General features: G+C 45.3%; 1 protein-coding gene across 1 annotated transcript; it reads left to right on the top strand.

The window, feature by feature from the left end:
• Window positions 1-3,621: 3,621 nt before the first annotated feature.
• LOC138662968 (zinc finger protein 84-like) lies at window positions 3,622-21,624 on the top strand. Its single transcript, XM_069748992.1, has 4 exons — window positions 3,622-3,833; window positions 3,917-4,014; window positions 4,213-4,303; window positions 19,327-21,624. Exons 1-4 carry the CDS (start codon window positions 3,701-3,703, stop codon window positions 20,988-20,990), a joined length of 1,986 nt encoding a protein of 661 aa, XP_069605093.1. The 5' UTR covers window positions 3,622-3,700; the 3' UTR covers window positions 20,991-21,624.
• Window positions 21,625-23,310: the final 1,686 nt, after the last annotated feature.

Raw genomic sequence — 23,310 nt, 5'->3', positions numbered from 1 at the left:
GCATAGTAACTGGGTCTGACTGCACATATCAATGAGCTAATCAGCCAGGTGGCAGTTGGCAGTTATTTTGAAATTGCCTCAGAAATCAGCCCATTATAACCCTATGGCAAAATTTCCACATTGAAATGCATTGAGACAAAATTTTCAAACGCAAATTGCACCAAAACTACAAATTCGATCAACACGAAAAATACTTAGCACACCTCTCAGGAACGCTGGCTTCGAAATGACACCTCACTGGGTGTGAGTGCAGCGGTTCGGGCCGCATTAATTGCGGACTGAATAATAATAATAATAATAAGTTGACTACGGTGGAATAACAATATAGTGCTTTGTGCCAAAGCACTATAATTATTGGCAATTATCAAGACACACTCAATAAAGGAGTGGTTCTGAATGTGGGGACCACAGACCACATCTCAGTACTAATGCTTTCTGGCTGATGTTTTGGTCACTTTTGAATGTTGGTTGTGCTTTCACACTTGTGGTAACATGAGACGGACTCTACAACCCACACAAGTGTCTCAGGTAGTGCAGCTCATCCAGGATGGCACATCATTGCGAGTTGTGGCAAGAAGGTTTGCTGAGTCTGTAAGTGTAGTGTCCAGAGGCTGGAGGCGCTACCAGGAGACAGGCCAGTACACCAGGAGACGTGGAGGGGGCCGTAGAAGGGCAACAACCCAGCAGCAGGACCGCTACCTTAGCCTTTGTGCAATGAAGAACAAGAGGAGCACTGTTATGATTCGGTGACCGCAAATTCTGATCTAACACCGCAACTAGAAGTAGCCGTGGGGTGTGCCTAACATACCCTAGACACCTCGTCACAGCCGGAGGACTAAATACCCCTATAGATGGAAATAGGAATACTATCTTGCCTCAGAGCAGAACCCCAAAGGATAGGCAGCCCCCCACGAATATTGACTGTGAGAAGGAGAGGAAAGACACACACAGGCAGAAAACAGGATTTAGCACAAGAGGCCACTCTAGCTAAAATAGGAAAGGATAGGACAGAATACTGTGTGGTCAGTATTAAAACCCTTCCAAAAATATCCACAGCAGATTATACAAAAAATTCCACCATCTAACTAAAAACGTGGAACGTATATCTGCAACTCCAGAGAATCCTACACACAGAGCAGAAATACAATCAAAAATCCAGCACACAGCATGTGTGCCAAAGGAAAAAAAGCAGACACTTATCTTTGCTGAATTGGCAGCTAAGCAGGAGAAACCAGACAGAGGTCCAACACCTCCCAAAAATCATTGACAACTGGCAAGGACAAATGAATCCTGCAAACCTAAATACCCCAGTCAGAATTGCAATCAGCAGACACACCTGACCAGGACTGCCGCCCAGGGACAACTGCATTACCACCTACAACCACCGGAGGGAGCCCAAAAGCAGAATTCACAACAGAGCACTGCCAGAGCCCTGCAAAATTACATCCAGGAGGCCACAAATGTGCATGTATCTGCACAAACGGTTAGAAACCAACTCCAAGAGGATGGTCTGTGTGCCCGACGTCCACAGATGGAGGTTGTGCTCACAGCCCAACACCATGCAGGACGCTTGGCAATTGCCACAGAATACCAGGATTGGCAAATTCACCACTGGCGCCCTGTGCTCTTCACTGATGAAAGCAGGTTCACATTAAGCACATGTGACAGACGTGACAGAGTCTGGAGATGCCGTGGAGAATGATCTGCTACCTGCAACATCCTTCAGCATGATGGTTTGGCAGTGGGTCAGTAATTGTGTGGGGTGGCATTTCTTTGGAGGGCCACACAGCCCTCTATGATCTCGCCAGAAGTAGCCTTACTGCCATTAGGTACCGAGATGAGATCCTCGGACCCCTTGTGAGACCATATGCTGGTGCGGTTGGCCCTGGGTTCCTCCTAATATAGGACAATGCCAGACCTCATGTGGCTGGAGTGTGTCAGCAGTTCCTGCAAGATGAAGGTATTGAAGCTATGGACTGGCCCTCCGGTTCCTTAGACCTGAATCCGATTGAACACATCTGGGACATCATGTCTCGCACCAATGTCACATTGCACCACAGACTGTCCAGGAGTTGGCAGATGCTTTAGTCCAGGTCTGGGAGGAGATCCCTCAGGAGACCATCCGCCGCCTCATTAGCAGCATGCCCAGGCATTGTAGGGAGGTCATACAGGCACGTGGAGGCCTCACACACTACTGAGCATCATTTCCTTCTTTTGAGGCATTTCCACTGAAGTTGGATCAGCCTGTAATTTGATTTTCCACTTTGATTTTGAGTATTATTCCAAATCCAGGCCTCTATTGGTTAATAAATTGAATTCCATTCATGATTTTTGTGTGATTTGTTTTCATCACATTCAACTATGTACAAAATAAAGTATTCAATGAGAATATATCATTCATTCAGATCTAGGATGTGTCATTTGAGTGTTCACTTTATTTTTTTGAGCAGTGTACATACAGCCTATAATTATCTGTATGTAAAGAATGAATTCACTCCCTGTATGTGTTTCCTCCAGATCTATCCAGTAAGAGGACAACACCAGAGAGATGTCCCCATCCTCTTCTTCCACAGGACTGCAAACAAGAAGATCCCAATGCTCCTCAGGATCATCAGGTAGATGGAGAGAAGGTGTCAGGAGATGTCCCCTGTGTGTCCCCATACATTCCTAATGTCCCCTATGTGCCCCCATATATTTGTATATTAGTAATGTCACCTGTGTGCCCCCATATATTAGTAATGTCTAGTGATGAGCAAGTATACTCGGTGCTTGGGTGGTCTCCGAGTATTTTAGACTGCTCGGAGATTTAGTTTTCCTTGCCGCAGCTGGATGATTAACGGCTGCTAGCCAGCCTGAGTACATGTGGGAGTTACATGGTTGCTAGGGAATCCCCACATGTAATCAAGCTGTCTAGTAGCCGCAAATCATCCAGCTGCGGCTAGGAAAAGTAAATCTCTGAGCAGTCATAAATACTCGGAGACCACCCGGGCGTGCTCGGGAAAACCTGACCAACGAGTATACTCACTCATCACTAGTAATGTCCCCTATGTGCCCCCATGTATTAGTACTGTCCCCTACGTGCCCCATATATTAGTAATGTCACCTGTGTGCCCCCATATATTACACATGATTTTTATGATGTTACATCGGCTCATCTTCTCATTCAGGTCTCTACAATATCGGATCCTCTTAGTGAAGATCTTCTACAAAAGAACATTTTCCTGATTTACCCATCAAAGATGGATATGGACAGAGACAAGATGGCGGAGAGGATATTACACCTCACCCTAGAGATCCTCTTCCGGCTTACTGGAGAGGTGAGAGATTCTGATGACATCACATTACATCATTCTTATCTATGGGAATAACAGATGGACAGAACTGGAGAGGTGAGGACTCTGGAAATGTCTGTAGTGAGATTTATTAAATGTGTCTCTCCATTACCAGGATTACACAGTGGTGAAGAAGACCTCTAGTGATTGCTGTCAGGACCCTGTGTCTGAGGGATGGGGAAGACCCCTGAGCCCAATCACGGGGCCTCCACCTCACCCCCTGATCCATGAGGACATCAATGACCAGAAGATCCTAGAACTCACCTACAAGATGATTGAGCTGCTGACTGGAGAGGTGACACTGCTGGGAATGCTGGGACATTATACAGTAACACTATGAAGGGATTGGGGGATGACGGTATCATTGTATGTGTCAGGTTCCTATAAGGTGTCAGGATGTCGCTGTCTATTTCTCCATGGAGGAGTGGGAGTATTTAGAAGGACACAGAGATCTGTACAAGAACGTCATAATGGAGGTTCCCCAGCCCCTCACATCTCCAGGTAATAGACAGGACTAAATACACACGGCCTATAATTATCTGTATGTAAAGAATGAATTCACCCCCTGTATGTGTTTCCTCCAGATCTATCCAGTAAGAGGACAACACCAGAGAGATGTCCCCGTCCTCTTCTTCCACAGGACTGTAACCAAGAAGATCCCAGTGCTTCTCAGGATCATCAGGTAGATGGAGAGAAGGTGTCAGGAGATCTCCCATATGATGTGTAGACGCCGGTGAAGGTCTTGTGCTCAGTCTTGTTTTATCCCCCAGTATTATATGTTTTATACTTGTGTAATGAGAACGGTGGAGATGGCAGGATTAGAGCTGATCATAGATGTGACTTCTCCTTCTGTTGGTGACTTTTACAATATTTGTTTCAGGGTGAAGATCTGACCCATATTAATACTACAGAGACATATGTGAGGGGGGATGAGTGGTGTAAAGAGAAGATTCCCACATATGGCTACCCAGGTGAGTAGTAACCACTAAATGCGGAGAAGTCACAGATTCTTCTCATCACCAGCTGTGGCTGCTTTATCGGTGGTGTAGTCCGGCCGTATTACCATGATCACCATTTTACCTCTAGACCACAACATTCTCCTCCACCCAAAACTGTTCAAATAACTTTGGTCATTGAAAACCCTATTCTATAGAACTTACAACCTGGTAGATCCACCTACCCCCTGGGTTTAGGAGACGCTGTTAATGTACCTTCACACTAAGCGACGCTGCAGCGATACCGACAACGATGTCGATCGCTGCAGCGTCGCTGTTTGGTCGCTGGAGAGCTGTCACACAGACAGCTCTCCAGCGACCAACGATGCCGAGGTCCCTGGTAACCAGGGTAAACATCGGGATACTAAGCGCAGGGCCGCGCTTAGTAACCCGATTGTTGTGAATTCTGTGGCTGAATTCACTCCTGTGGTCACAAGTGGTACTGCAGCTTCTGAGCTTCCTCCCTCAGGTGTTCTGGTGAGCTCGTTGGCTGCTTTGTTATTTAACTGATTCTGTCTTCCTTGCTCCTTGTCAATGTTCCAGTGTTGGATCTGAGATTCTGGATCTTTCCTGTGGCCTGCTGCTCTGCTTAGATAAGTGCTTCTTTGCTTTTGTTGCTACTTTTTCTGTCCAGCTTGTCTTTTCGTTTTGCTGGAAGCTCTGAGACGCAAACGGTGTACCGCCGTGCCGTTAGTTCGGCACGGTGGGTCTTTTTGCCCCCTTTGCGTGGTTTTTTGCTTTAGGGTTTTTTGTAGACTGCAAAGTTCTCTTTGCTATCCTCGCTCTATCTAGAATATCGGGCCTCACTTTGCTGAATCTATTTCATCCCTACGTTTGTCTTTTCATCTTGCTAACAGTCATTATATGTGGGGGGCTGCCTTTTCCTTTGGGGTATTTCTCTGAGGCAAGTCAGGCTTGTTTTTCTATCTTCAGGCTAGTCAGCTCCTCAGGCTGTGCCGAGTTGCATAGGTAGTGTCAGGCGCAATCCACAGCTGCCTTTAGTTGTGTTACCCTACCCGTGCCCTCCGCTCCGCTAATGACCTCAGGTTAGCATCCTCAATAATCAGAACCTCCCACTCCCGTCTCCAAGACTTTACACGTGCTGCGCCGATTCTTTGGAATGCACTACCTAGGTTAATACGATTAATCCCCAATCCCCACAGTTTTAAGCGTGCCCTAAAAACTCATTTGTTCAGACTGGCCTACCGCCTCAATGCATTAACCTAACGATCCCTGTGTGGCCTATTTATAATAAAAAAAAAAAAAAAAGGTTCCTCGCATCATGTTCTCATACACTTTATGCAGTATTAGCCCTCTGTGTCTGTACTGCTACATACTTAGGCAGGTAACTGGTTCATGCAGCTTTACATGAACACCTGAGCCTTACACTATAGCTGGTCCGAATAACTAAAGCAATTGTTACCATCCACCTCTCGTGTCTCCCCTTTTCCCCATAGTTTGTAAGCTTGCGAGCAGGGCCCTCACTCCTCCTGGTATCTGTTTTGAACTGTATTTCTGTTATGCTGTAATGTCTATTGTCTGTACAAGTCCCCTCTATAATTTGTAAAGCGCTGCGGAATATGTTGGCGCTATATAAATAAAATTATTATTATTATTATTATTATTATTATTATTAGGATAGGTTCAGGTATTGCGGTCTACAGAGATTCCACGTCTCAGAGCTCGTTCTATTGTTTTTGGGTTATTGTCAGATCACTGTATGTGCTCTGATTGCTGGCACACTGTGTCACTGGATTGCCTACATAACAGTACAAGGAGCCAACCTAATGATTCTCAATAGAGGGAAAAAAGAAGTTCTGACATCATTTTTTTTTCTCAGCTCTGTGTTCAGTCTTTTTTTTCCCCTAGACATTTGGGTGTTTCAGGACACAGGTGTTGACATGGATATTCAGGGTCTGTGCTCTTCAATGGATAATCTCGTTACAAATGTACAAAGGATTCAAGATACTATTGATCAGAAATCTGTTAGAACCAAGAATTCCTATTCCTGATTTGTTTTTTGGTGATAGAACTAAGTTTCTTAATTTCAAAAATAATTGTAAGCTATTTCTGGCCTTGAAACCTCATTCTTCTGGTAATCCTATTCAACAGGTTTTATTATTTCTTTTTTGCGCGGCGACCCTCAGGACTGGGCATTTTCTCTTGCGCCAGGAGACCCTGCATTGAGTAATGTCAATGCGTTTTTCCTGGCGCTCGGATTACTTTACGATGAGCCTAATTCAGTGGATCAGGCTGAGAAAAATTTGCTGGCCTTGTGCCAGGGTCAGGATGATATAGAAGTATATTGTCAGAAATTTAGGAAGTGGTCAGTACTCACTCTGTGGAATGAATCTGCGCTGGCAGCTTTGTTCAGAAAGGGTCTCTCTGAGGCTCTTAAGGATGTCATGGTGGGTTTTCCTATGCCTGCTGGTTTGAATGAGTCTATGTCTTTGGCCATTCAGATCGGTCGACGCTTGCGCGAGCGTAAATCTGTGCACCATTTGGCGGTATTGTCTAAGATTAAACCTGAGCCTATGCAGTGCGATAGGACTATGACCAGAGTTGAACGGCAAGAACACAGACGTCTGAATGGTCTGTGTTTCTACTGTGGTGATTCCACTCATGCTATTTCTGATTGTCCTAAGCGCACTAAGCGGTTCGATAGGTCTGCCGTCATTGGTACTGTACAATCCAAATTCCTTCTGTCCATTACCTTGATATGCTCTTTGTCATCGTATTCTGTCATGGCGTTTGTGGATTCAGGCGCTGCCCTGAATCTGATGGATTTGGATTATGCTAAACGTTGTGGGTTTTTCTTGGAGCCTTTGCGGTGTCCTATTCCGTTGAGAGGAATTGATGCTACACCTTTGGCCAAGAATAAACCTCAGTACTGGACCCAGCTGACCATGTGCATGGCTCCTGCACATCAGGAAGTTATTCGCTTTCTGGTGTTGCATAATCTGCATGATGTGGTCATGTTGGGGTTGCCATGGCTGCAAACCCATAATCCAGTATTGGATTGGAACTCTATGTCGGTATCCAGCTGGGGTTGTCAGGGGGTACATGGTGATGTTCCATTTTTGTCTATTTCGTCATCCACTCCTTCTGAGGTCCCAGAGTTCTGGTCTGATTATCAGGATGTATTTGAAGAGCCCAAGTCCGATGCCCTACCTCCGCATAGGGATTGTGATTGTGCTATCAATTTGATTCCTGGTAGCAAATTCCCTAAAGGTCGATTATTTAATTTATCCGTGCCTGAACACGCCGCTATGCGCAGTTATGTGAAGGAATCCCTGGAGAAGTGACATATTCGCCCATCGTCATCACCACTGGGAGCAGGGTTCTTTTTTGTAGCCAAGAAGGATGGTTCGCTGAGACCGTGTATTGATTACCGCCTTCTTAATAAGATCACTGTTAAATTTCAGTATCCCTTGCCATTGTTATCTGACTTGTTTGCTCGGATTAAGGGGGCTAGTTGGTTCACTAAGATAGATCTTCGTGGTGCGTATAATCTGGTGAGAATCAGGCAAGGAGATGAATGGAAAACTGCGTTTAATACGCCCGAGGGTCATTTTGAGTATCTAGTGATGCCGTTCGGACTTGCCAATGCTCCATCTGTGTTTCAGTCTTTTATGCATGACATCTTCCGTGAGTATCTGGATAAATTCCTGATTGTTTACTTGGATGACATTTTGATCTTCTCAGATGATTGGGACTCTCATGTGAAGCAGGTCAGAATGGTTTTCCAGGTCCTGCGTGCTAATTCTTTGTTTGTGAAGGGATCAAAGTGTCTCTTTGGTGTGCAGAAAGTTTCATTTTTGGGGTTCATCTTTTCCCCTTCTACTATCGAGATGGATCCGGTTAAGGTCCAAGCCATCCAGGATTGGACTCAGCCGACGTCTCTGAAAAGTCTGCAGAAATTCCTGGGCTTTGCTAATTTTTATCGTCGCTTCATCTGTAATTTTTCTAGCATTGCCAAACCATTGACCGATTTGACCAAGAAGGGTGCTGATTTGGTTAATTGGTCTTCTGCTGCTGTGGAAGCTTTTCAGGAGTTGAAGCATCGTTTTTGTTCTGCCCCTGTGTTGTGTCAACCAGATGTTTCTCTTCCGTTCCAGGTCGAGGTTGATGCTTCTGAGATTGGAGCAGGGGCGGTTTTGTCACAGAGAGGTTCTGGTTGCTCAGTGTTGAAACCATGTGCTTTCTTTTCCAGGAAGTTTTCGGCTGCTGAGCGTAATTATGATGTGGGCAACCGAGAGTTGCTGGCCATGAAGTGGGCATTCGAGGAATGGCGTCATTGGCTTGAAGGAGCTAAGCATCGCGTGGTGGTATTGACTGATCATAAGAACCTTACTTATCTCGAGTCTGCCAAGTGCTTGAATCCTAGACAGGCCCGTTGGTCGTTATTTTTTGCCCGCTTCGATTTTGTGATTTCGTACCTTCCGGGCTCTAAAAATGTGAAGGTGGATGCTCTGTCTAGGAGTTTTGTGCCCGACTCTCCGGGTTCATCTGAGCCGGCGAGTATCCTCAAGGAAGGAGTCATTGTGTCTGCCATCTCCCCTGATTTGCGGCGAGTGTTGCAAAAATTTCAGGCGAATAAACCTGATCGTTGTCCGGCGGAGAAACTGTTCGTCCCTGATAGGTGGACTAGTAAAGTTATCTCTGAACTTCATTGTTCGGTGTTGGCTGGTCACCCTGGAATCTTTGGTACCAGAGAGTTAGTGGCTAGATCCTTCTGGTGGCCATCTCTGTCACGGGATGTACGTACTTTTGTGCAGTCCTGTGGGATTTGTGCTAGGGCTAAGCCCTGCTGTTCACGTGCCAGTGGGTTGCTTTTGCCCTTGCCGGTCCCAAAGAGGCCTTGGACACATATTTCGATGGATTTCATTTCTGACCTTCCCGTTTCTCAAAAGATGTCAGTCATTTGGGTGGTCTGTGATCGCTTTTCTAAAATGGTCCATCTGGTGCCCTTGGTTAAATTGCCTTCCTCCTCTGATTTGGTGCCTTTGTTCTTCCAGCATGTGGTTCGTTTGCATGGCATTCCTGAGAATATTGTTTCTGACAGAGGTTCCCAGTTTGTTTCAAGGTTTTGGCGAGCCTTTTGTGGTAGGATGGGCATTGACCTATCTTTTTCCTCGGCTTTCCATCCTCAGACTAATGGCCAGACCGAACGAACCAATCAGACCTTGGAAACATATCTGAGATGTTTTGTTTCTGCAGACCAGGATGATTGGGTGTCCTTTTTGCCGTTGGCTGAGTTCGCCCTTAATAATCGGGCCAGCTCGGCTACCTTGGTCTCTCCATTTTTCTGCAATTCTGGGTTCCATCCTCGTTTCTCTTCAGGACAGGTTGAGTCTTCGGACTGTCCTGGTGTGGATTCTGTGGTGGACAGGTTGCAGCAGATCTGGACTCAGGTGGTGGACAATTTGACCTTGTCCCAGGAGAAGGCTCAACTTTTCGCTAATCGCAGACGCCGTGTGGGTCCCCGACTTCGTGTTGGGGATCTGGTTTGGTTATCTTCTCGTCATATTCCTATGAAGGTTTCCTCTCCTAAATTTAAACCTCGTTTTATTGGTCCGTATAGGATTTCTGAGATTCTCAATCCTGTGTCTTTTCGTCTGACCCTCCCAGACTCCTTTTCCATACATAATGTATTCCATAGGTCGTTGTTGCGGAGATACGTGGCACCTATGGTTCCATCTGTTGAGCCTCCTGCCCCGGTTTTGGTGGAGGGGGAATTGGAGTATATTGTGCAGAAAATGTTGGATTCTCGTGTTTCTAGACGGAAACTCCAGTATCTGGTTAAATGGAAGGGTTATGCTCAGGAAGATAATTCCTGGGTTTTTGCCTCTGATGTCCATGCTCCAGATCTTGTTCGTGCCTTTCATGTGGCTCATCCTGGTCGGCCTGGGGGCTCTGGTGAGGGTTCGGTGACCCCTCCTCAAGGGGGGGGTACTGTTGTGAATTCTGTGGCTGAATTCACTCCTGTGGTCACAAGTGGTACTGCAGCTTCTGAGCTTCCTCCCTCAGGTGTTCTGGTGAGCTCGTTGGCTGCTTTGTTATTTAACTCCGCCTGATTCTGTCTTCCTTGCTCCTTGTCAATGTTCCAGTGTTGGATCTGAGCTTCTGGATCTTTCCTGTGGCCTGCTGCTCTGCTTAGATAAGTGCTTCTTTGCTTTTGTTGCTACTTTTTCTGTCCAGCTTGTCTTTTCGTTTTGCTGGAAGCTCTGAGACGCAAAGGGTGTACCGCCGTGCCGTTAGTTCGGCACGGTGGGTCTTTTTGCCCCCTTTGCGTGGTTTTTTGCTTTAGGGTTTTTTGTAGACTGCAAAGTTCTCTTTGCTATCCTCGCTCTATCTAGAATATCGGGCCTCACTTTGCTGAATCTATTTCATCCCTACGTTTGTCTTTTCATCTTGCTAACAGTCATTATATGTGGGGGGCTGCCTTTTCCTTTGGGGTATTTCTCTGAGGCAAGTCAGGCTTGTTTTTCTATCTTCAGGCTAGTCAGCTCCTCAGGCTGTGCCGAGTTGCATAGGTAGTGTCAGGCGCAATCCACAGCTGCCTTTAGTTGTGTTAGGATAGGTTCAGGTATTGCGGTCTACAGAGATTCCACGTCTCAGAGCTCGTTCTACTGTTTTTGGGTTATTGTCAGATCACTGTATGTGCTCTGATTGCTGGCACACTGTGTCACTGGATTGCCTACATAACACCCGATGTTTACCCTGGTTACCATCGGAAAAGTAAAAAAAACAAACACTACATACTTACCTTCAGCTGTCTGTCCCCGGCGCTCTGCTTTCCTGCACTGACTGTGAGCACAGCGGCCGGAAAGCAGAGCGGTGACGTCACCGTTCTGCTTTCCGGCTGACCGGCGCTCACAGCCAGTGCAGGAAGCGCCGGGGACAGACAGCAGAAGGTAAGTATGTAGTGTTTGTTTTTTTTACTTCTACGATGGTAACCAGGGCAAACATCGGGTTACTAAGCGCGGCCCTGCGCTTAGTAACCCGATGTTTACCCTGGTTACCAGTGAAGACATCGCTGAATCGGTGTCACACACGCCGATTCAGCTATGACTGCAGGGAGTCCAGCGACGAAATAAAGTTCTGGGCTTCTAGCTCTGACCAACAACATCACAACAGGATCCAGATCGCTGCTGCGTGTCAAACACAACGATATCGCTATCCAGGACGCTGCAACGTCACGGATCGCTATCATTATCGTTGTGAAGTTGTTTAATGTGAAGGTACCTTTACCTGCCCAGATCTGTGAACTATAAAGCCAAATGACCGCGTACGTAGAATGTGCTGATTGGATAGAAAATAACTTGAAGAAAAATATTCTGATGGTCCTGTAAGAGAAAGTGGAGGGTAATGATGCTGTTGGCTTCCTAGAACCCTGAGATCTTATCGGAGGAATCTCCCTTCTGTGCTGCTGAATGTGATCATATGGTCCCTACAAGACCAGGTCCAGTCTTTCTGGCCAAACTTCACTTTTATGATCGACAGCATTAAACGTGCAGTGAGGCCAAGTGTGAATTTCTGGACAATAACAGAGTTTCCCTTTATCCTGACTTTTCAATTTGTATTAAAACCGACTAACTTCCAGGAGGATTGTGATAATCTACATAAACCCATCACACGGGTGCCATGATATATCTCTGAGCTGTGCGTGGCTGATGGCTGGAATATACATTTATTCCCGCCTGCAGGAGATGTGTTGGCTCCAGCCCTGGTTTCATGGATTCACTCCACCTCATAAATTACATTGTTTTTGATCCTAAGAAATTCAGATTACTGCACAATCTCTCCTGAAATGGGGAGCAATATTATTTCCTCTAATCTTCTGGTCAGGATTCATAGTAGCTCCAATGGTTCAACATAAATGAATGCAACTCTGGTTTACTGTTGTGTCATCTGTATTTGTAGTTTTCAGTGAATTAGTTTCTCGTGCTCTGGGGCAGGGCTTTGGGTGGGGCTGTGGGTGGGGCTGTGGGCGAGGCTTTATGTGGTTCTCTGATTACATATGCACCTGTATTGGCTTATGACAGGTCACTGATCCTTCACTAACCTGCCCCCTATTTTTACATAGTGCATATAATAACATTGATATTATTGTTGATAATGCATACAATATTGTGGCTATTGGGAGGCTTAGAAAAAAAAATTACATCCAGCAAAATGACATCAGTGGCGCCTGTTCAGTAGCATCTATCTCTAACTTATAAACTGCGCAGGTGCCGCCATCGACCTTGTGACCTGTCATAAGCCAATACAGATACATATGTAAACAGAGCAGCACATAAAGCCCCGCCCTAGAATCTCATTAACTGAAAACTACAGATTAAACAACCACCACAAGATGGATTTCATCACTAGGTATCAGTATCGGAGACACAAGGACGCAACTGGGAGTGGTACCTCCCACACCTGCTATTCGCTTACCGAGAGGTTCCGCAGGCCTTGACGGGGTTCTCTCCCTTCGAGCTCCTGTACGGTAGGCGAGTCTGGGGACCCCTTGGGTTGGTAAAGGGAATCCTGGGAAGAAGAGCCAAACCCTTCTGATATGTCCATAGTGGAGTATGTCATGCGCTTCCGTGAAAAATTTCAGACCTTGATGCAGTTGGTACATGACTGAGGCTGACCAGAAGCACTTGTACGACTAGAACGCCAGGAGCGGACCTGCCAGGTGGGTCAAAAGGTGTGGGTGCTGGTCCCTGTACCAAAGGATAAGCTTCAGGCAGCCTGGGAAGGCCCATACGTCGTCCACCAACAGCTCAACCCAGTCACCTACGTGGTCACACTGGACCACGCTCTGGGTAGGCGAAAGGCTTTTCACATCAATATGATGAAGGCTCATCAAACGTGAAGCCTACGTCCTACTTGTCTGCCCGAAGACGGGGCGAAAGACCCCCTCCTGGACATCCTTGCCCACGCCACGGCCAGTGTGTGCATTGAGGACGTGGAGGTAACCGCCTTGTTAACCGAACCCCAGCTGTCACAGCTGCAGACCACGCTGGAACCCTTCCGGTCCACAAGGTGGACACCGGGAATCATGCCCCACTACGGCGAACACCCTATCTGATCTCCAACGATGTGCAGCAGGTTATGCGCCAGGAGATCGATGAGATGTTACAGCTGGGGGTGATTCAACGGACAAAAAGCGCGTGGGCCTTACCTGTAGTTCTTGTGCCAAAGAAGGATCGGACCACACGGTTCTGTGTGGACTACAGGGCGCTCAACACCATCACAGCCTCTGACGTGCACCCAATGCCGCGCATCGAGGAGCTGCTAGAGCGGTTAGCTGGCGCAAAATATCTGTCCATAATGGATTTGAGTCGGGGATACTGAAGATTCCCCTGAGCCTAGAGGCGCAGGAGAAGTCCGCCTTTATCACCCACTTCGGACTGTACGAGTCCACGGTCATGCCCATTGGCATGAAGAATGCCCCTGCCACTTTCCAGCGGATGGTCAACCACTTGCTTCAGGGACTGTAGAAGTACGCTGTGGCGTACTTGGATGACATTGCCGTCTTCAGTTCCTCCTGTGATGAATACCTGCAGCATCTACAGGAGGTGCTCAGGCGAATTCACCAAGCAGGTCTGACCATCAAGCCAGGAAAGTGCCAGATGGGCGTGAGAGAAGTCCACTACCTGGGGCACCATGTAGGCGGGAACTCCATGAGGCCATAGTCTGCGAAAGTGGACCATCCCCAGGACCAAGAAGAAGGTGATGTCCTTCCTGGGCACTGCAGGATACTATAGGCTCTTTATACAAAACTATAGTAGCCTGTCAAAACCCTTGACGGACCTCACCAGGAAGAAGCTACCTCAAACAGTTGACTGGACTGACGGCTGTGAGGAGGCCTTCCGGGCTTTGAAAACAGCCCTGTGCAATTCTCCCGTGTTAAAAGCAGTCCACCGTTCCTGGTGCAGACCGACGCCAGCGAGTTTGGCCTTGTGCTTTGCTCAGCCAGGCCGTGTTGTACCTGAGCTGGAAGCTTCTGCTAAGGCAAGTGGCCTATTCGACCATCGAGAAGGAGTGCCAGGCCATGGTCTGTGCCCCGCAGCGTTTGCAGCCCTAACTGTATGGTCGCACCTTCACTGTGGTGACTGCCCACAACCCTCTGCGCGGGCTACAAGCTATGTGTGGAACCAACGGAAGGTTGCTACGCTGGAGCCTTGCCCTCCAACAGTACAACTTTACCGTGAAACACAAAAAGAGCAGCGAGCATGGCAATGCAGATGGATTGTCCCGCCAGCGCGAACCTGCCGAAGTGCACATGGAGTACCGAGGGGTCCTGCCTCCGTAGCGCAATCCGAAAGGGGGAGGTGTCGCAATAATGTAAAAATGCCATGGCCTGAGTAATTTTCAGAAGGTGGCATGGTTCCAGACACATGCTGCGATTTCACTCCCCCTCCACTATGCTATACAGCTGTAATGTGAGACCAGCGTGCCAGCAACCTTCACTGAATTTTATGGCTTTACACTGAAAGTACAAGTAGAAGCCCCTGGTAAAGAATCCAAGGTTTGTTTGTTGCAAACGTAAATATCCTAGCACCGATTAATGATAGAAGTGGAAGAATACATTTTTGGCATGAGCTTGGGTAGAACGATCAGCCAGTGAGTTTTCTAGGTTCCAGAACAGCACAATTGAAAACCTATAACTACGTAATTGGGTCACCCCCCTACGCTGAGCAATAACGACATGGGTGTCATCTTTCTATGAGGTTCATATGCCGAGATATGCGGCATGATGGTTTTTCATATACTCAAGAAAGAGGAGTGCATTCCATAGCTCTGCCCACCCCATGAGGTCATCCAGAGGGTGAGACCCTTAGATTTGGGCAAAAGTATAAAACTCAGAGGCCCAGACAAGGGGGTGTCTTTTTCCGGGGGATTTAGCTATGACAGGCTGTGCAATCTGACATGAACATTGTTGGGGAAGGTCACCTCCCCATCCACCACACGGCATACCATTGAATGATATGAAAGAACCATAAGTCGATTTTCTTCTGTTAATCCCTTTTTATTTGTAATGATTTGTGCATACAATACTTGTCTACTTTTATAATATCTTTTCTTCAAATTACTAGCTTCATTTCTCCTTGCTCTATAAAGTAATGTCACGACTTCTGAAGTGAATTATGCTACTAATTTGGGTTGGCTCCAGACCCGTTATTAATTAAGAAATTGGAGCTGGTGGCAGCGGATTTGTCCTGTGCGTTTGGGAAACCTGGTAGCGACGGACGGCGTTGATAATTATTGTTCCCGCCTGAGTGGGAGTAGTTATATCGCCCTCGCTGCAGTGTGCCCATTAGCCAGTACAAGGTAAGGCAGCCTTTTTTGGCGACTAATTATCCTAGGTGCAGTACCCTGTCTGACCTGTGAGTAGGGGGGCACCTGAGAGCTGCAAGTTCCAAACCGGAACTGGGATGTGGGATATAGATAAATCCCAACTTACAACCCGGAGAATGGAGCCTGAAGACAGACGTTTTCAGGATGCTGACTAACAGATGGGGCCTTCCCGACATAGATCTGTTAGCTTCAAGTCCGAATGCACAGGTCGAGACCTACTTCTCTCTAGACCCCAGAGACAAATCTCTGGGAGTGGACGCTTTTGCCCATACATGGAGGTTCCAGTTAGCGTATGTATTTCCTGCATGTTTGCAAAGACCCTCTGGAAGAAACGAGACGATCAGGTCCCGCATGGCCGAAGAGGAGCTGGTACCATCTCATCATAGAATTACAAGTAGATAGTCCAGTCTTTCTACAAACATCAGACGATCTTCTCCTTCAGGGTCCCTTTCATCATCCGAACCCCCAAAAATTCAACCTGGCAGCCTGGCTATTGAAGCCCAGGTGCTAAGAGCTAAAGGACTCTCAGAATCAGTGATCTCCATTTTACAAAAGTCCAGGAAACCTGTCACTAACGCTATATATAGCAAAATTTTGAAAAAGTTCTCCTCGTGGTGTCACCCTTGTAACCCTGACCGCTTCCACCCTAATATCTCGCAAATATTTGACTTTTTACAAAAAGGGCTGGAATTGGGGTTAAAGCAGAGTACATTAAAAGTTCAAATATCAGCCTTGAGTTCTGTCTTTGACCAAGACCTTGCAGGTCATCGTTGGATAAAAAGGTTTATTGTCTCAGCATCAAGACATCATCCAAAACAACAAATCTTTGTGCCATCATGGTACTTAAACATAGTCCTAAAGGGCCTTATGGCTCCTCCTTTTGAGCCGCTATCTTCTTGTTCCTCACAGCTCCTGTCCTCCAAAGCTGCCTTCTTAGTTGCCATATCTATTGCAAGACGAGTGGGAGAAATACAAGCCCTTTCAATTAGGGAACCTTATCTCAGCATAAGGGACGATTCCATTGTGTTCCGACCTGATCCATGTTTTCTTCCAAAGATGGTGTCAGAATTTCACCGATCACAGGACATAGTCATTCCATCGTTCTGTCACAATCCTACAAATCCTGAAGAACATAGATTCCATACTTTGGATGAACGTCGTATAGTCTTACACTATTTAGAACAAACTAAATCTTTAAGAATTGACCAAAATCTCTTCGTTCATTTGTCTGGCCGAAACAAAGGCAAAAAAGTAGCGAAGAGTACCATTGCCAACTGGATAAAAAAGGCCATAACTGAAGCGTATTTAGCTCAGAATATCGTGGTACCTGTAGGCCCAAAGGCTCATTCCACCAGATCTACTTCCGTCTCCTGGGCTGAAAGGGCTGGTGCATCCACGGAGCAGATTTGCAGGGCTGCAACATGGTCTTCTCTACACACCTTTACTAAACATTATAGATTGGACTTCTGGTCCAACCGGGATCTAGTCTTTGGCTGGAAAGTTCTCCAAGCTGTAGTCCCTCCCTAAATACAGAATTGGTTGGCATTCCTCCTGGGCTGTCGTGGAAGGCAACTAGAGAAAATAGAATTACACCTACTGGTAATTCGGTTTCTAGGAGCCTTCCACGACAGCATTAATTCCCTCCCGACATTCTTGGATATTTCTCTGACAACCTAAAAGGTAACCGGTGCTATGGTATCAGTTGTAAGTCACTGGTTAATGGGAGGTGGGAGGGGTTTTTAACATCTTGTGCTTCCTGTCCCCCATTAGGGTATGGAGACAACCTCCTGGGCTGTCGTGGATGGCTCCTAGAAACCGAATTACCAGTAGGTGTAATTCTATTTTTTTTCTTGATGGATTGGGCGATTCTGAACGCGGCGATACCAAATATGTGTAGGTTTGATTTTTTTTTTTTTATTATTTTGAATTAGGCAAAAGGGGGGTGATTTAAACTTGTTTTTTTTTTTCATATTTTTTTTTTAAAACTTTTTTTTAACTTTTGCCATGCTTCAATAGCTTCCATGGGAGGCACAACAGAAGCTGGCACAACTCAATCGACTCTGCTACATAGGAGCGAAGCAGAGATCGCCCCTATGTAGCAGAATTACAGGCTTGCTGAGTGATGACCACAGGGTGGCGCTCGCAGCAAGCCGGCATCAACAACCATATCAACCTGTCCCCTCCCTATATCTCTGAACTAATCTCCCACTATCTTCCCTCACGTAATCTTCTATCCTCCTGAGACCTCCTACTCTCCTCCACACTTATTCATTCCTCACACAACCACCTCCAAGATTTCTCCCGAATATCCCCCATCCTCTGGAATTCCACGCCTCAACACGTCTGATTATCCACCACCCTCGGCTCCTTCAGACAGAACCTGAAAACCTATCTCTTCAGGAAAGCCTACAGCCTGCAATAACCAACCACCTCACCAACCACCCGAGCTGACGCCTCACCAACCACCTGAGCTGCCGTCTCACCACCACCAGAGCTGCCGCACCCCCGACCTTCTGTTTCTTCCCCAGTATCCCGCAGAATGCAAGTCCGCAAGGACAGGGTCCTCTCCCCTTTGTACCAGTCTGTCATTGTAAATTTGTTTACTGTAAATGATATCTATAACCCTGTATGTAACCCCTTTCTCATGTACAGCACCATGGAATTAATGGTGCTATATAAATAAATAATAGACCTCTGGTTGTCATAACAATGCATCGCTGACCCCCGATCATGTGATGGGGTCAGCGATGCGCTCCTTTCCGGCCCAATGGCCGGAAGCAGTAGTTAAATGCCGCTGTGAGCGTTTAACAATGGCATTTAACTAGTTAATAGCGGCAGGTGGATCGCGATTCCACCCGCAGCTATTGCGGACACATGTCTGCTGTTCAAAACAGCTGACATGTCCCGGCTTTGATGTGGGCTCACCGCCGGAGCCCACATCAAAGTAGGGGATCTGACCTCGGACGTACTATCCCGTCCGAGGTCAGAAAGGGGTTAAACGAGGGGTACCCACAATTTTGACCACGTGTGTAGGAAGAATGAATCTTTTGACTCCACAGCCACTTTTCGGAAACTAACACGCAGTGGATGTTGGAGAGTGAAAATTACAAATTTGCCATTTTATTACCCAGTGTATAGTGTCCAGATTGTGCTCCAGGAGACACACACCGCAGACTAAGTGGATTCTTCTCACTATATAATATTTCTAAATACAGGGATCCTAAATGTTGTTTGAGCACACTGCATGACTCAGAAGTGTGGATTTTGCTGGATTGGTTTATAGAAACACTGTTGCTTTTTTGAGCCACTAGTAGTGTGGGAACCTCTATTTTTCCATTGACAGATGATGGACCTGAGTGGGGACTTGTTTTTTGTGAGATGAGAATTGGTATTATTTTCGCCTACATAACATTGATTGGTTTCTTTTTATTCAATTTTTGGGAGACAGAATGAACTAACAGTTGAACACCATGCACTACTGGTTCATCCAACAAGGTTTTCTATTGGACTGTGAACTGTCATTGTCTTGATAAATAATTTTTTTTACATTGCTTGCTATTTTTATGGTCAGTTTAAGTAGAAATGTTCAATAATCTAAAACTCAAGGTTATTTAAAAAAAAAAAAAAAATGTTTATTTTGGCAGATGTTTGCACCAACATATCAGAGGGACAGTTGACATCTTCAATTTTTAAATCTGATGATCTTCAGATCTTACAAGATACAACAGAAGTGATTGCTGTTGCTCCAGATATATCATCATCCATTCACAGCAAAGATCTATCATCTGATCCTATGAAACAGGTCCCATCTTCTGATTCTTTACTGACTAACAAACAAACTGCTCCTGAAGCAGAGAAGTCATTTTCATGTTCAGAATGTGGGAATTCTTTTGCACATAAATCACTGCTTGTTTCTCACCAGAGAACTCACACAGGGGAGATGCCTTTTTCCTGTTCAGAATGTGGGAATTGTTTTGCACGTAAATCACTGCTTGTTTCTCACCAGAGAACTCACACAGGGGAGAAGCCTTTTTCCTGTTCAGAATGTGGGAAATGTTTTACCTTCAAAAAGAATCTTGTTAGACACCAAATAACTCACAGCGGAGAGAAGCCTTTTTCCTGTTCAGAATGTGGGAAATGTTTTAACCAGAAATCAGATTTGTTTAATCACCATAGAACTCACACAGGGGAGAAGCCTTTTTCATGTTTAGAATGTGGGAAATGTTTTGCCCTTAAATCACTGCTTGTTACTCACCAGAGAACTCACACAGGGGAGAAGCCTTTTTCCTGTTCAGAATGTGGAAAATGTTTTACCCTCAAAGAGAATCTTGTTAGACACCAAATAACTCACAGCAGAGAGAAGCCTTTTTCCTGTTCAGAATGTGGGAAATGTTTTACCCAGAAAGGGAGTCTAGTTATGCACCAAAGAACCCACACAGGGGAGAAGCCTTTTTCATGTTTAGAATGTGGGAAATGTTTTGCACTTAAATCACATTTTGTTACTCACCAGAGAATTCACACAGGGGAGAAGCCTTTTTCCTGTTCAGAATGTGGGAAATGGTTTAACCAGAAACAGCAACTTATTAATCACCAGAGAACTCACACAGGGGAGAAGCCTTTTTCCTGTTCAGAATGTGGGAAACGTTTTACCGTCAAAGAGAATCTTGTTAGACACAAAATAACTCACAGCGGAGAGAAGCCTTTTTCCTGTTCAGAATGTGGGAAATGTTTTAACCAGAAATCAGATGTGTTTAATCACCATAGAACTCACACAGGGGAGAAGCCTTTTTCATGTTTAGAATGTGGGAAATGTTTTGCACTTAAATCACATTTTGTTACTCACCAGAGAACTCACACAGGGGAGAAGCCTTTTTCCTGTTCAGAATGTGGGAAATGGTTTAACCAGAAACAGCAACTTATTAATCACCAGAGAACTCACACAGGGGAGAAGCCTTTTTCCTGTTCAGAATGTGGGAAATGTTTTACCCAGAAAGGGAGTCTAGTTATACACCAAAGAACCCACACAGGGGAGAAGCCTTTTTCATGTTTAGAATGTGGGAAATGTTTTGCACTTAAATCACGGCTTGTTACTCACCAGAAAACTCACACAGGGGAGAAGCCATATTCATGTTCAGAATGTGGGAAAACTTTTATCCGGAAATCAACTCTTCTTATTCACCAGAGAACGCACACAGGGGAGAAGCCTTTTTCTTGTTCAGAATGTGGGAAATGTTTTTACCAGAAATCAGAATTGGTTAATCATCATAAAACTCACACAGGGGAGAAGCCATATTCATGTTCAGAATGAGGGAAACGTTTTTTCAAGAAATCAACTCTTCTTATTCACCAGAGAACTCACACAGGGGAGAAGCCTTTTTCATGTTCAGAATGGGGGAAATGTTTTACTCAGAATTCAAATCTTGTTACACATGAGAGAACTCACACAGCAGAGAAGCATTTTTCATGTTCAGAATGTGGGAAATGTTTTAAATGGAAAATAAATCTTGATAGCCATCAAAGAACCCACAAAGGGGAGTAACCTTTTTCCTGTTCAGAATGTGGGAATTCTTTTAACATGAAACTGCTTCTTGTAAGACATCAGAGCAGTCACACAGGGAAGAAGCCTTTTTTCATTTTCTTAATGTGGGAAATATTTTACTTGGAAATCAATTGGAATGTTGGAATAGTTTTAACCAAAATTGAATCTTCTTAAATGGGTTGTCTCTTGTCATTCCTCATGTTTAATGACAAAAGGATAAAATTAAACTTTATTAATTCCAAATGTAAAACTATACCCATATGTCACCCCCTGAAGGTTAGTCAGTAGGTGACTAATAGAAAAAACATTTATCCCACACTTCAGTATATAGGATGAGGTGACGTATACACACACGCTCTCATTTCTACGGGTTTCATCGTCCTCACTAAAGGCGACTCATCAGGAGACTATTTAACCCTCCGTCAGGAACAATATTCGCACTAACTCGTAATGGAACAATGTGCCTGTCAAGCGCAGGCTCAAAAAATGCCTAGAATATCTAATTTTCTTAATTTCAGTGATCTAAAAGTGATCATAGACCTTCATAGGGATGTAATAAAAGAGACTACACATTATCAGGTGCAAAACAAACCCATTTACTCAACATAAAAGTAATAACTTTGATATGCACAAATTTCAAAACTCCCACCAAATAGCCCCCAATGATATCAAAATCTTCCTTATTTATTTGAAATACCCACAAACCTTTCTCTATCCATTCATAAAACAAGCTAAATAAACAATAGTAATGACTAAAATTACATACCAACCTTATAAAGTGTGATGTGTTCGGGACCAATGAGCCTGAGAAGCCAGCACAGCTATATCTTCCTTCCTGAAGCTCTGCAGACCAACTGTGGTATCAGGTTTCAAACAGCAGCTAGAGCCAGGAGACTATCTAGAGAGAGGGGGGATTCCTGAAAATCTGGTGAGGGAGAAATGAAAGTAGAAGTGCTGCGCCTGTCAGATCCATTGTTCCTGATGGAGGGTTAATATTGACCTATATTCAAACGAGACTAGACAAAAAAAACTAAAATCATGTATCATGTTATCCGAAAGAGTCAGAAAACCAGCCACATATTGGCAGATCCCAGACCTCAAACTATATACTTTGTAAGTGTATAAGCCACTCCAGTGTCAGGAATAGATAGTATGTGACAATACAGTATAATTCTTGTGTTTTTCTCCTATAGGGACTGCCCTAGTTTGGTATTGTAACAGCTGTTAATTAGTAGTGCAGACAAATTGTCCTAGACTAACCTCCATATTCAGATGGCCCAATATGTACCACTCAGGGGAAACTTACCTGCTCCAAAGATCAATAGCAGCTTCCAACTAATGGCCATGCTGTGGTCTGTCTAGGAATGATTGCAGTATCCTTATAAAGACTAGGGATGTGTGCAATCATAATGTCAGGAAGATCTGTGCCATTATTTAGTATGAATATGGAGATTATCTCTGGAACTTAAGTCTTCCCTGAGCGGTATATACTGTATTTTCACATACTATCTATTCCTGACACTGGAGTGGATTATAAACTTATGAAGTATATAGTTTGAGGTCTGGGGTCTGCCAATATGTGGCTGGTTTTCTGACTGTTTCGGATAACATGATACATGATTTTAGGGTTTTCTTCATCTAGTCCCGCTTGAATATGGTTCTGTATTAAATAGTCTCCTGATGAATGAATCCAATGAATATTCATTTCTCTTAAGTAGTGGCACACGTGACCGCCGGTAGCAGCAGGAAGCTAGTGGCTGACACTGCGCACTATTGATTATTGATTACTCGCTGCTCTCTGTGCGCACAGTCTCATTCTCCGGCAGCTCTGCTCTGCTTGTGACATCCCTGCCATGTGCTGTTTACGAGCATAAAGCAGCTGCTTGCATCGGAGCAGGACGCTGTGAGGGAGCGTCGGGTACGTAAGTGTAATGTCTTGGTTTTTTTTAAATGTTTTCTGATGGAACCATGCAGTCCAGGACTGGTATGGGGGCCTGCATACTAAGATGAGAAGGGGGCCCTGCATACCAGGACCGGGATGGGGCCCTGCATACCAGGATAGGGATGGGGCCATGCATACTAGGATAGG

This window comes from Ranitomeya imitator, chromosome 2 (assembly GCF_032444005.1).
Source record: "Ranitomeya imitator isolate aRanImi1 chromosome 2, aRanImi1.pri, whole genome shotgun sequence".
NCBI classification, from domain to species: domain Eukaryota; kingdom Metazoa; phylum Chordata; class Amphibia; order Anura; family Dendrobatidae; genus Ranitomeya; species Ranitomeya imitator.
This window is presented reverse-complemented; position numbering and strand designations above follow the sequence as displayed.

Bases quoted from the DNA above. Each gene is read 5' to 3' on its own strand.
- LOC138662968 (XM_069748992.1), top strand. From the start codon at position 3,701: ATGTGTCAGGTTCCTATAAGGTGTCAGGATGTCGCTGTCTATTTCTCC. The intron at 3,834-3,916 runs GTAATAGACAGG...TGTTTCCTCCAG, and splicing joins CCAGCCCCTCACATCTCCAG to ATCTATCCAGTAAGAGGACA. The intron at 4,304-19,326 runs GTGAGTAGTAAC...TTATTTTGGCAG, and splicing joins TCCCACATATGGCTACCCAG to ATGTTTGCACCAACATATCA.